This window comes from Hypanus sabinus, chromosome 21, assembly GCF_030144855.1.
Source record: "Hypanus sabinus isolate sHypSab1 chromosome 21, sHypSab1.hap1, whole genome shotgun sequence".
Taxonomy (NCBI): domain Eukaryota; kingdom Metazoa; phylum Chordata; class Chondrichthyes; order Myliobatiformes; family Dasyatidae; genus Hypanus; species Hypanus sabinus.
The window spans coordinates 48,552,468-48,567,139 of NC_082726.1; the positions used below are offsets into that span (position 1 = coordinate 48,552,468).

Consider the following 14,672-nt stretch of genomic DNA (forward strand, 5'->3'; position numbering starts at 1 on the left):
GGATCACTCTCTCGTGTCTTCTTGGTGCGTCTGAGGGGGCTGTCCCCCAGAGACTCTCCTTTATACTTCCTCACGGGGTCGCAGGTGTCAATCAGGTTGGGATGATGCAATCTCTCTCTCAACCAGCCCACCTTGCCCGAGGGCTTTTCACGTGGTCTCCATGAGACAATAGTCGCTGTCGTCTTATTCTGTATCCCGGGTGGGACGTGCAATTTGGCACATTTCTCTCTCTCTCTCTCTCTCTCTCTCTCTCTCTCTCCTACTGGGTCTACTGACCCCCCCCCCCCACCCCTTTCGACGGGTGCTCTTGCGATTCTCACAAAGGAGGGGGCTGGGATCATGACAACGGATAGAAAGTATGTAAAGAGCCGGCTGGATTTCGAACCCAGGACCATTCGCCTCGAAGCCTGGTGCAGATGCCACTATGCCACTGGCTGGCTTACACAAACCTATATAATAGGTCTCTTTGTTCCAATGGTTCAAATTAATTTTTCAAAACAAAACAAGCTGTTTTCCTCTGATTTCTACATAATAATTCCTCGCTTAAGAAAACATAATCAAGAATGGGTTAAGTGGTCATTCAGCTCTTTGTGTAATAGTACTGTGCAATAATTGGTTCTGCTTCAAGGGGAATTAAGGAAGAAATATCTTCTTAACTCTTTAGCCATTGCTTCAAGTCTGTGCTTCATTCATTATGTCTAATCATACGATGCAGGCAACAATTATGGTATATTAATTGCATGTCTGTCCCCAGTTACTGCGAGGAATCCAAGGACTTGGAGTTAGTTTTATTTTCAACTAATTAGCATTTGAATTCCTAATTCATTCCCAAAATATTCCTGCAATAGAAGTGTATTCATAAAGTTTTTTTATTGCTAAACAATACTAATGGGCACCACAGAAACAATACTGATCGTTGTGAACACAAGAGATTCTAGAAATGCTGGAAATCCAAAGCAACAAACAGCAAATGCTAGAGGAACTCAGCAGGTCAGACAGCATCTGTGGAGAGGAATGAGCATTCAATACTTCGGATCGGGAAAGGTCTCGGTTTGAAACGTGAACTGTTCATTCCTCTCCATAGATGCTGCCTGACCTGCTGAGTTCCCTTGGCATTGTGTGATCATTGTGAATACTGAATCAAGGAAGCAAGGACGACAAAGGATGTTTTCAACATGTGTAGAATGGTCTTAAAGGAAGAGGGAGAGAGGTTATTGGGTGTAGGGGAAGCAATTGTTGGTCCTGGGCATCTTAAGTACATAAAAAGAGGGTAAAGAAGTAACTAGAATCAGAAAGTAGAAGGTTTGTGAATGGGCATTTAGCACTGCAGAATGTTATAGAGAAAGCTGGCGAGACAGTGCAGGGATATAAATGTCTATGAAGATTTTTTTTAAACTAAGTCCTTTAGAAAATACACCTAACAGATTGGAATGTCTGAAGATATGGCACTGATCATCAAGATTCAAAATTGTTTAATGTCAGTTCTAGTACACAAGTGTAAAGGAGAATGAAATAATTGTTACTCCAGATCCAATGCAGCACAAAAAAACAAAATATGATAAAGAACACAGTAATAAAAAACATTGTAAATATCAATACATGAGATAGATTATAAACATAGATTGATTTTATGCCAATAAAGTGACACTAGGCACAGGATTATCCGTACATAAGGTGACTGACAAGAAATTATAAAGTATAGTGGTACGGGGGTGTGAGGAGTTGTGTTGGTTGTTAATGAAAACGATGCATCGATGCATTTCACTGTATATTTCAATGTATATATGATAAGTGAATGAAACTGAATCTGGTTTAAATTTGTTGGATGCTTCAGATTGTTCACCCTATTTCCTTCTTTAAGGCAGTTAGAACAGACCAATACAACACAGGAACAGGTCATTTGGCTTACAATGCTGTGCTGAGCCAGCTAAAAATTAAATCAAAATTCCCTCCCTCAAAAATAATCCCTCCTACCTATACAATGTCCTTATCCCTCCATCTTCCTCCTATTCACGTGCCTGTCTAAACGCCTCTTAAAAGCCTCTGATGTGTTTGCCTCTACCACCACACCAGGCAGTGCATTCCAGGCATTCACCACACTCTGAGTAAAAAAACTTACCTCTCAGATCCCCTTTGAACACACTCCCCCTCACCTTCAATTCATGCATTCTAGAATTAGACATTTCTATCCTGGGAAAAAGATACTCTTGTCTACTCTATCTATGCTTCTCAATTTTATAAGATGCCCTCAGCCTCTGCTGCTCCAAAGAAGACAACCCAAGTTTGTGCAGCCTCTCATGATAGCTCATGTCCTCTAAACCAGGCAGCATCCTGGTAACCCTCTTCAAAACCTCAGCATCCTTCTTCTAGTGGGATAACCAGAGTTTTATACAGTTGCAACATAATCTCTTGACTTTTGAACTCAATGCCTCGACTATTAAAAGCAAGCATTCCATTAGCCTTCTTAACCACCCTATTAATCTGTGCAGCCACTTTCATGGAGCTATGAACTTAGACGTCCCGCTTCCTCCCCAATCTCTCTGCTCATCACCACTGTTATAGGTCTTGCCCAAAACAGTAAACGTATCTCCTTGCAATTGCTCCACAAAGGTGCAACACTTCACATTTATCTAGGTTAAACTCCATCTGCCGTTTCTGATCTATATCGGCTGTGTTCTTTGCTGGTCTTCTACACTATCCATGACTCCACCAATCTTTGTGTCATCTGCAAACTTACTAACCCACCCAGCTACATTTTCATCCAGGTCATTTATAAACATCACAAACAGCCGAGGTCCCAGCACAGATCCCTGCAGAACACCACTAATTACAGACCACCAGCTTAAACAAGTCCCTTCGACAGTTATCCACTGTCTTCTATGTGCAAGCCTGCTCTGAATCCAAACAGCCAATTTGCCATGGACCCATGCTTCCTAATCTTCTGGATTAGCCTCTCATGAGGGACTTTGTTAAACGCCATACTAAAACCCATGTAGAAAGCAACCACTGCTCTACCTTCATTAATCTCTCTCTTCACCTTTTCAACAATCTCAGTCAAGTTAGTTAGACATTACTTGCCATGCACAAACTGATGCCGGCTGTCCCTTATTAGGCTACTGGTTTCCAAATATTCATATATCCTATCCCTAATAATTGTCGCTTGCAATTTCCCCACAACTGACATGAGGCTTACCAGTCTATAGATTAGGGGATATTCCCTTGTTCCTTTCTTAAATATAGGTACAACATTAGCCACTTGTCAGTTCTCTGGGCATAGAGAGGAGGAAGATACTGTCAAGGCCCCAGCACTCTTGTCTTTTGCCTCCCTCAATAACCTAGGGGGATAACCAGTCAATCAGGCCCTGGGGAATTACCCACCTGAACATTGATTAGGAGACCCAACACTTCCTCCTCCTTGACCTCTAACGTATTTATGCACTCGACAGTGATCTCCTGGTCCTCCATGTCCTTTTCCCTGGAAAATACTGAAGCAAATTACTCAATAAGTACCTCACTCACATTCTCTGCACCCAAGCAATTTAATCTTTATCCTTAAATGGTCCTACTCTCTCCCTAGTTATCCTCTTGCTCTTGATTTCTTAAAACCTAGCTATTTGGCCATCTTTACTAATGGTGCGAAGGGACTCGACCCAAAACATTGGCTGTCCATTTTCCTCCATAGATGCTGCATGACACACAGACTTCGTCCAGCACCTAGTGTGTTGCTTCAGTAATGTCTTCTATTCTCACATCCATACTCGCGTCATCCTGCAGATGTGAGCAGAGCGCATTTGAGCACGCTGCATCACTGCACAGTAAGGAAATTTCACTGCAGCAGCTAGGAAGGCTCTACAGCGCATCACCAGCACCAACCTACCTGCTAACAAGGACATGTATAATAGAAAGGTGTCGGGAAAGGGATGCTACTGTAATGAAGGATCCTACCCATCCTGCTTGTGGACTGTTTGTTCCACTCCCATCAGCGAGGAGGTTATGTAGCATCCACACAAAGACCAACAGACTCAAAAACAGTTACTTCCCCCAAACAGTGAGGCTATTCAACACCCCCACCCACGAGCCCAACCCTCCACACTCAACCACCACTGCTTTATCATTTCCTGTGAGTCACCTTGTGGTATATCACTTGAAAGGCATACAGTCAATTTATGTATATAAGCAAACACGAGGAAATTTGCAGATGCTGGACGTTCAAGCAACACACACAAAATGCTGGTGGAACGCAGCAGGCCAGGCAGCATCTATAGGGAGAAGCACTGTTGATGTTTCCGGCCGAGACCCTTCGTCAGGACTAACTGATAGTAAGAGATTTGAATGTAGGAGGGGGAGGGGAAAATGCAAAATGATAGGAGAAGACCAGAGGGGGTGAGGTGAAGTTGAGAGCCGGAAAGGTGATTGGCAAAAGGGATACAGAACTGGAGAAGGGAAAGGATCATGGGACGGGAGGCCTAGGGAGAAAGAAAGTGGGAGGGGAGAACCAGCGGGAGATGGAAAACAGGCAGAGTGATGGGCAGAAAGAGAGAAAAGTAAAGGAGGAGGGGGGAAATAAACTAAATATATCAGGGATGGATTAAGGAGGGGAGGAAGGGCATTAACGGAAGTTAGAGAAGTCAATGTTCATGCCATTGGAGGCTGGTATGGTGTACTGCATCTGGTGCTCCCGGTGTGGCCTTTTATATATTGGTGAGGGAGACTGCGAGACCTTTTCACTGAACACTGAACACCTGTGCTCTGCCTGCCAGAGAAAGCAGGATCTCTCAGTGGCCACACATTTTAATTCCACGTCCCATTCCCATTCTGATATATCTATCCACGGCCTCCTCTACCATCAAGATGAAGCCACACTCAGATTGGAGGAACAACACCTTGTAAACCAGCTGGGTAGCCTCCAACCTGATTGCATGAACATTGACTTATCTAACTTCCGTTAATACCCCTCCTCCCCTCCTTACCCCATCCCTGATATATTTAGTTTTTCTCCCCCTCCCTTTTTTTCTCTCTTTCTTCCCATCACTGCCTGTTCACCATCTCCCTCTGGTGCTCCCCTCCCCTTTTCTTTCTCCCTAGGCCTCCCGTCCCATGATCCTTTCCCTTCTCCAGCTCTGTATCCCTTTTGCCAATCACCTTTCTGGCTCTCAGCTTCACCCCACCCCCTCCGGTCTTCTCCTATCATTTCACATTTCCCCCTCCCCCCACTACTTTCAAATCTCTTACTATCTTTCCTTTCAGTTAGTCCTGATGAAGGGTCTTGGCCCGAAACGTCGACAGTGCTTCTCCCTATAGATGCTGCTTGGCCTGCTGTGTTCCACCGGCATTTTGTGTGTGTTATGTATATAAGCTATCTTTTATATTTATATTTATTGTTTATTTTATTATTATTGTGTTCTTTTTCTTATTGTGATTTTTTTTTGTGTTGCAATGGACCGGAGTAACAATTACTTTGTTCTCCTTTTTCATTTGTGTATTGGAAATGACATTAAGCAATCTTGAGTCATTTTGGCTTTTGTACATTGGTTGTTTATCTGTCTTTGTTTTTTCATTAGTTCTATTATGTTTCTTTGTATTTATCGTTAATGTCTGCAAGAAATTAAATCTCGGTAGTGTATGATGACAAATATGTACTTTGATAATAAAATTTACTTTGAACTTTGAGGTGGTGTTTTTTCAGAGGTGGTGACTGCTGGATCAAAGGCTTTTCAGGCATTGAGAGCTTCTTGGCTGATCTGTATGCTTACCCCATTGATGCAGCACCTTTTGTCATCTGCTAACCAACTGAATTAAACAGAAACACTTGTCTCCAGGGTAAGGCATTTCATATGATCTGTCACCCACAGCCTTATGGCAGAGGAACTTCCATTCACCTTCCTTTACAAAATGGCGTAACTCTACTTGTGAAATTTGTTTTGGCTCCCTCATCAGAAGAAATAGCTTGCCTGGTCTATTCAAATGCTTGTCTTGCTTTCAGCAATTAAATCACTTGAACTTTTTAAACCCAAATCAACTCAAGGCCAAGACAAAACGAGCTGCTATCATAGTTCAGTCATTTTTAGCACCAGCAGGTTTCGCATTTCCAAGGCTGGGTATGTTTCCAGATGATTGGTCCCCACAGCTGAGTGCAGTATTCTAGCTTGGTTTGTACTGAAACTCTGTCTGCCTGCTCCCTGTAACAGGTTCTCTCTAAATCCTTTCAGAATGTTGGAGGAGGAACTCCAGTCACCAGAGTTCGGGCGACAGACATGGACTCCGGTGCCAATGCTGTACTCTATTACTACATCACCATGGGCAATGAAGATCTCACTTTCCGTATTGATCGGCTAACTGGAGAGATTGTTACACGCCCTTCTCCTCCAGATCGGGAGAGACAGAGTTTTTATCAGCTGACAGTTACAGTGGAAGATGACGGTACCCCTTCACTCTCAGTAAGTGTTTTGCTTTAATTTACATCACTGTATTCTGTATAAATTGCAATCATACAGCACAGACGGAGCTCAGTGTGCCCATCAGATCTGTGCTTCTTTTCTATTTGTCTCAATCCCATGTTCCTTTGCAATCATCACTCTAAATGTTTTACCTTGAAGTATTGATCCAGTTCCTTTCAATAGCCACTTTCAATTGAACATTCCACATCACAACTGGCTGTGTATCAAGGAACAAAATTTTTCGCTCTGCTACTTTTGCCAATTGCAAATCAATGCCCTCTAGTTATCACTCACGGGTAGATTTTGCAATGTTCTATAAAAAGTCTGATTGGGATTTTAAATGTAATTTTTCTGCTTTAGCAGTTTCTCTAAGCTCACAAGAAATTCTGCTGTTTCGATAAGCTCAGCCAGGTTTAAAAATACTGCAAACTATCTTGAGGCCATAGAGTTTAAAATTTCTTTAATCATTCATTCACTTCTCTTTCCTCCATTAAGAAGCTCCTTAAAACCTATGTTTTAACCACTCTTTTTGTAATGTTGGTTGGTTCTATCAGCCTTTTGTTGTGTCTATTTGTTTAGCAAGTAAATCAAACCCTTTAATCAGACGTCCTATATTGTTAACGAACCATGCCTCATTAATAGTGATGGATTTTAGAACAAGTCATATGATGTGGCACACCTAATTCCTGAAGGCACACGTACAATATATGCTGCAGTTCAGTATGCCTCAGCATGTTTATAAACAGAAACTTGTGACAAATTTGTATAATTCAACTGACTTTCCTCTGGGTGGAACAACTTCTTCCAAGGATGTTACCATTGCAAACCTGTAGATCTTAAGTACAGTATTGCTTCAGAGGATTCTGTGCTTGAGGATGGTGGATCAGTACTGGAAGGTGGGGGCTAGTTCAAGGCAAGGTTAATACAGCAATAGTTGAAAGCCATCAACAATGGATGCTAATGGATAAGGGCAGCCTTGCAAGAGCCATCCTGCTGGAAAACTACATGCTATTTCCTTATTTATGTATGTCATCGGATACTGATGTCTCCACAAGCCTCATTCCCAACATGGGTTGAGCAACGCATGCTGTCCACCATAATAGATTTCATTGCTCACTGTAAGTAATGTCAATGCTGGATGTCAGTGGTCTTCTAGCAAGACTATTAATCGTGATCCTTGTGATGATGTTGGTAAGATGCAAGCCACAAGCTGCTTGGTAAAGGCTTTGATGTTCAATATGTCCAAAAGTTACATATTTTCTTAGGTCACAGGGAGTGTTTATGAGGGGAAGGTTTTTTTTTGCGTGAATATACTTAATAAGTAACTGAGGAATGAAGATTTATCATCATTAATATAAATTGTAAAGTTTCCAAGGAAGGAACTTTTAAAGCATTATTGTTTTTACATTTTCACTCACAAGTTTGAGAGGGTGAATTCAATTGTTTGCTGTTGCTAGAATTGCTCTGTTCTTAAATAATTTTGTGCATTTGTTGCACTATTTCAGTAAACGAATTACAGCGCACAGACTTTCTATCTGTATGTTACATACTTACTGATATTCTAGAGTGGCTCCTGCAGCCAGTTAAGCCACAAAGGTTGATTTTGTGCTTATATCTTAACAATGATATTTAAAAAGCATCATATTTTAGAATATTACTGAATGTAATATTGGGTGCCACTTGTAGCATAGGGTGTCAGAGATTGGTGTCCAAAACCAGTGCCCTTTGCAAGTCCTCATGGAATGTGTGGTTTTCTCCGGGTGCTCCAGTTTCCTCCAACAGACCAAAAATGTACCAGTTAGTAGGTTAATTGGCAATTGTAAATTGCACCGGGACTAGGTTAGAGTTAGACAACTAGGGTTGTCGGGGGTTGCTGGGTAGTGAGGCTCGAATGGCCGGAAAAGCCTATTCTGCATTGTACTTCTAAATTAAAAAATAAAGAACACCAGTTCATTATTGTTTTTGCTTTACCAACTCTAATTGTATGTTTGCCTTGAGGTTTTATTATAACAGCCAGTGTTCTCCCTGGTCATACAGACGCTTCACCTACTTGGCCCTGTCCCATAGGTCTAATTTATAGTACTACAAATGACTAACCAGAAAAATGTCTTTTCTTGAAACAGCAACAACATGGAAATTACTTCCACATGCAAAGGGTAATAAAGATTTGGAACACTTTCCCAAATGGCAATTGCTGCACAGATAAGGGTTAATTTTACATCTGAGACTGATAAATTTTTATTAACTAAACATTTAAAAGGATATGGGAAATGACAGAAAGGTCCCAGACTTGCGGTAATCTCTCAAATGGCAGAGCAGTTACAGCAATTCAAGATTCAGGTTATTTATCACGCGGACATTGAAACGTACAGTGAAATGAGTTGTTTGCATTAACAACCAACACACCCAAGAGTGTGCAGGGGGCAGGCGGCAAGCGTCGCCGTACATTCCGGTGCCAGCACAACATGCCCACCGTGCTTGGCAGAACAGTACAGAACAAGCAACAACAGCGAAACAAGCCCCGCTCCTTCTTCCCACCCACATACATACACAATCCTTCAACCTCACGGCAGGTCGTTTCCTTCGGCCTCCGACCTCCGGCAGACCTGGACTTGGACAAGACTGAGGGTTGCGGACATTGGACTAGAGACTGATGCTTCCACAAGCACCATTTCCGGCATGTTGAGCAATGTGTTATCCACTGTAATGGATTTCTTAGTTCATGTAAAAAAAAATGTGAACTCTGATTTTACTGTCTGACAGGGCCATCCCTAATGACCTTTGTGGTGATGATAGTTGTTGAAATGAGCTGCTGTGGTCCATATGGTGAGGCTAATTCCACTCTGCTCTTGCACGGAGACTTTGGATCTAATGACAATAAAAAAAGCTATCCATCTATTTTCAAGGCAGAACGATCTGTGATCCTTGTGAGGTCAAACTCTACACTATTTAACCTGAGAGCTCATCGCATCTAATGTGGATTAACACTTCCCCTAAAACAGTAAGATTTTATATGAGTGCATTAAGTATTTCTTCCCCTTTCTCCAAACACAGTCCATGTTGTTCTGGCATTGATTTTGCTTCCTCTGAGCATTTTACACATTTCCTTGTTTTTATTTGTGTTGATTCAAATAGAGACCAGCGAATAATTCATAGTAAACTCATCACTGGTGCACTTAATTTATAAGCAAAATGATCTCTGGTAACTTCTTTAGTCACAAGCAATGCATTTGGCTCAGAAGTTAACTAGCTTAGAAAACTTGACAGGTCATTTGGGCCCTTAAATAAATGAAGTTTGTGCTGTTGTGTAAGTTTTATTTTATTGAAACGTAATTGGTTTTTCACTTGCCAGTCAATCATAGCAGGAAGTAAGGAAAAAAAAATTATTGGGTAACAACGTAACAGTCCAGTATTTTTTATTTGCTCATATAACACAGATGTCATTGTCAATGCTTGTATTTAGGTACTTGTTGTCAGAAAGTCTTAAAACAATGCTGTCTGTCTACAGGCCTTTCGGCTCAACCAGGCCATAATGACGACAGCATCAACCCAACTACACCCAATTTTTGCATTGGGCTCATATCTCTCTTGGTCATTCAACTCCATGTACTTGTTTAAATGATGTGCTATATGTCTTAAATGAAGATAGCAGCAGCATGGTAGTGTAGTGATTAGCACGACGCTTACAGTACCAGCAACCCCATTTCAGTTCCCACCATGGCCTGTAAGGAATTTGTACATTTTCCCCATAACTACATTTGTTTCCTCTGGGTGCTCTGGTTTCCTCCCATGGTCCAAAAACATGCTGGTTGATTGGTCATTATGCATTGTACCATGATGAGGTTAGGATTAAATTGGGGGCTTGCTGGGCCACGGGGCTCATGTATCTCAACATGAGGATGTTGCCATGACTTGAGGGCCTGAGTTATAGAGAGAGTACAGCAGGCTAGGACTTTATTCTGTGGACCATAGGAGACGGAAGGGAGTGACCTTATAGGAAGTGTTTAAAATTTTGAGAGGCATAGATAAGGTGGACGGTAACAGTCTATTCCCCAGGATCAGAGAATCTAAAATAAGGGACATACGTTTAGGGTGAGAAAGGGAAAATTTAAAAGGGACCTTTTAATGCAAAGTGTGGTGAATTTATGGAATGAGCCTGAATTTAGAAATTCATTGGCCTAGTTTCTCCTGAACTGAGGGCACATTCTCAGGAATGAAATCACTTTCAGACTAGATTAGGTTAGGGACAGACAGAAACAAATTTTTTTTTCTATGACAATCCATGCTCAATCTCTCTTATTCTTTGAAATTTTAGGTTTATTTAGTTACTTGAATTTAAGTGCCCCAGCTGTTTTTGGTGGAATTTGAATTCATGGCCCAAAGCTCTGTCTGCTGGTCTTAATAATAATTCCACACCTGTAGGTACTGTGCGTGCTATTTTTCTGTGATCTGCTGTGACCAGCTGTTAAATCATCCAGTCGAGCATGTGCTCAGTCATTGCCGGCACAACATGGGATTGCTGCCTTGAAACTTATTTGGAACAGCCCCTAGTCATTCCACTGACAGCACAACATATGTTCCATGAATGTAAATAAGGTCGGTAATCTGTCACAAGTGACCTCTTACTGCTCCACAAACTATTTCCTGGGAATGGAATATATTACAGGAAAAAATATCAGAATGCTTAACATTCACATGCAAGGGTTTTCTCAGCAGGCATGGGATGGGGGTGTACTTCAGGAATGCTTAATATACTTTTGGCTGTTCCACGTTTATTTTTTGTTTCATAAATTGCGTTAGCCAGAGGTCTGCCCAGGTAGTGATTCAGGGACTGTGACCTCCATGGTCTATGATATCTTTTGCTAACATAGATGGAGGCAATTCAGTCCATCAAATCCATATCCGATCTCAGAACACACACAAAATGGTGGAGGAACTCAGCAGGTCAGGCATCATCAATGGAGGCAAATGAACAGTTGACATTTTGGGCTGAGGCCCATTGTCAGGACTGGAAAGGAAGGAGGGCAGAAGCCAGAAATAAGAAGGTGGATGGAGGAGATGGAGAATAGAAGCTGGCAGGTGGTAGGTAAAGCCAGGAGAGGGGGAAAGTGGGTGTGTGGGGGTGGGGGATGTAGTACGAAGCTAGGAGATGATAGTTCCCCCACCCCCACCTGATCTTGGCCCAAAATGCTGACTTCTGTTGCCGCAAAACAGCAAATTTCATGTCATATTCTCTCTGGGTAGTCTCCAACCTGATGGCATGAACGTCAATATCTCTAACTACCAGTAATTTCTCCCCTCCTCTCTCCTCTTCTTCCATTCATCATTCTGGTTATCTTCTCACTCTTTCCTTTTCCTCACCATCACCTCTCTCTGGTTGTTTTCTTCCTTCCCTTTCTTCCATGCTCCACTGTCCTCTCCTATTAGATTTCTTCTTCTTCAGCTCTTTACCTCTTCCACCTATCACCTCCTGGCTTGTTAGATTATCCCTCCTCTCCCACCCACCAAACTTCCCGCTCACCTGCTCTCACCTATCTCAAGCCAGTCTGTCTTCCTTCCCCTCTCCCCAGACTCCTTATTCCAGCTTCTGACTCCTTCCTTTCCTGTCCTGATGAAGGATCTCAGCCTGGATCTTTTGATTGTTTATTTCCCCTGCATAAATGCTGCCTGATTTCCTAAGTTTCACCAGCATTTTGTGTGCGTTGTTCAAGATTTCCAGCTTCTGCAGAAGCTCGTGTTTCAGGTCTCAGAACAATCACATCAGTCCCACACCACCACTTATTTTCCTTGTAACTTGTTCTCTCACACATGCCCACTCACACCCCATAATTCTCCTGACGTACCATCCAGGTGTAACTTACAGAGGCCATAAACCTACCAGCTCATCTTTGGGGATATGGGAGAAATACAGAATAGCCAGAGGAAATGCACACAATCACAAGAAAAATATGCTAGCTCTGCACAAAATGCACTGAAGGTCAGAATCAAACCCAGATCACTGGGGCTGTGAGATGGCTATACCACCTACAGCATTATTGGCTTTTCTGCATTGGGAGCACAGTTTCAGGAAATCAGCAGTCTACCTGCACACAATGTGTCTTGGAATGTTTCTGAGTCAACAGAAAAGTGTTGTGACAATGAAGACTGGACATTGCATGAGCAGTGAATCTCTCACTGGGCAAATATACATCTGTGCCGCATGTGTTAAAGCATTGCTCAGCGTCGTATTCGTTTAGCTTATGAAAGACGATTACATAGAGTGAATGTATCAGCAGGAAAATGCTGGAGCAACTCCATAGGTCAGACAGCATCATTGGAGGAAAATGAAGAGTTAATGTTTCAGGTCGAAACCTACTCCTGGACTGGATACTTACTTAATGTGCATCAACGTAGGTGGAGATGTGAAATGATGGGTATGCTAGCAATAAATGTAAAGTGGAGCTCATTTAAAATTTATCTGAAAAATATTTGCATTTTTGCAATGCTTTTCATAATCTTAGGCAACTCAAAGCATCAGTCAGCCAATGAAGAACTTGTGAAGATCAGCCGTTGCTGTTTTGCTTGAACATAGAAACTTCCCATATACAACCAAACAATAATATACTATTGATCAATTTTATTGATGTTCCTTGAAGGATAAGTGTTGGCCAGGTCCTCAAGAAGAACTGGCTGTCTCTGAGCAATTGTGCAGGGGGATCTTTAATCTCCACTTGATAAAGCAGGGGACTTGGTTTTAAATTCAAAATGCATCACCTCCTACAGTACCATTGTCCTTTGGTAATGAAGTAGAAATGACAGTCAAAATATTCTTAAATCACTGAATTGAGACAAGAGCCTGCAAACTTCAGACTAAGGGCAAGAAATCTAACAACTGAGCCAGAGTATAAGAATGCTACAATATATGTTAATGATTCATTTCAAACCTTTAACATTGATGACTACACACTGTGCTTATATTAGTGGTATGACAAATATGGTTTGTTCTGCAATAACAGGTGCAGTCACAGATGTTTCCGTAGGTCTGTGATCATTTACAGACTTTAATCTTCCACAGTGACATTGCATCATGGAACATCCCTACAGTCACAGTTCTGTTCAAGTACACATTGCTTGCAGGAGTCATCCTTACCGGCCCTGCTAAAAGATGTACAGCTTATTGACAAAAGAATCATGAGATTTACTGGATTAATGTGTTTTACAGCAAACAATATTAATCTGACTTCTTTGATGTCATGCGTTTTTCTTTGTTGTATCTATTGCTCTTACTTTAATCCAGCAAGCTTGCAGCAATGCACAGAAACTCATTTTTATAGAACATAGAACATTACAGTACGGTAGAGCCCCTTCGGCCCACACTATTGTGCTGACCCTTTAACCTTTTCCAACAGTAATTTAACCCTTCCCTTCTTCATAACCCTTCATTTTTCTATCATACATGTGCCTATCTAAGTGTTTCTTAAATGCCCCAATGTATTTGCCTCTACTGCCACCCCTGGCAGGGTGTTGCTCGCACTCTCCACTCTCTGTGTAAAAAAAAACTTATCTTTAAAATCCCCCCTATACTTTACTGCAATCATCTTAAAATTGTAGCTCCTGGTATTAGCCATTTCCACCTCAGGGAAAATGCCTCTGGTTATCCCCTAGATCTATGCCCCCTATCATCTTGTACATCTCTATCAAGTCACCTCTCATCTCCTTTTGCTCCAAAGAATGATGAGATAACCCATAAGAGAGGATAGAAGGAATTAGGAATCAAAGTGAAGCTCTGTCAGAAAGTGGCAGCTCAAACAAAAATAAATTGGAACAACAGAAACAAATTAAGAGAAGGAGTAGTCATTTAAACAATCATTAAGAACATTTTTTAAAGTAACATGAGAAGATTTTGTAGATTGCTGTGTTGGTTCTTGGGAAGACTAATTAGCAAACTGAGTATGGAAAATCAATGAACGTTTTTGATCAGTAAAGCAAAGAACTGACAGCTACAGTCAAGATAAGTGAAACAGCATTCTTTATGCTTTCAGCTATACATATTGGTTTGAGAGTTACTTATTGTCACAGAGTATGCAATGTCGATGTGTTATGAATTCTTTAATCTTAGCTTGATGCTGTACACAACACAGTGTGTCCTTGGTTCAAAAACAAAGAGATCTAAGACAACTGGACATCAGGTCCTGCCTGAATGTAACGTGAAACACACTCAAACACACACACATGCACATAAGTATACTCTGTCCA

General features: G+C 41.6%; 1 protein-coding gene across 1 annotated transcript in view; it reads left to right on the plus strand.

The window, feature by feature from the left end:
• cdh23 (cadherin-related 23) overlaps positions 1-14,672 on the plus strand; it is a 1,109,092-nt gene that overhangs the window by 843,470 nt on the left and 250,950 nt on the right. Inside the window, exon 37 of the mRNA XM_059946450.1 lies at positions 6,210-6,437. Within this exon, the coding sequence (XP_059802433.1) occupies positions 6,210-6,437 (228 nt within the window). The remainder of the gene's footprint in view (positions 1-6,209; positions 6,438-14,672) is intronic.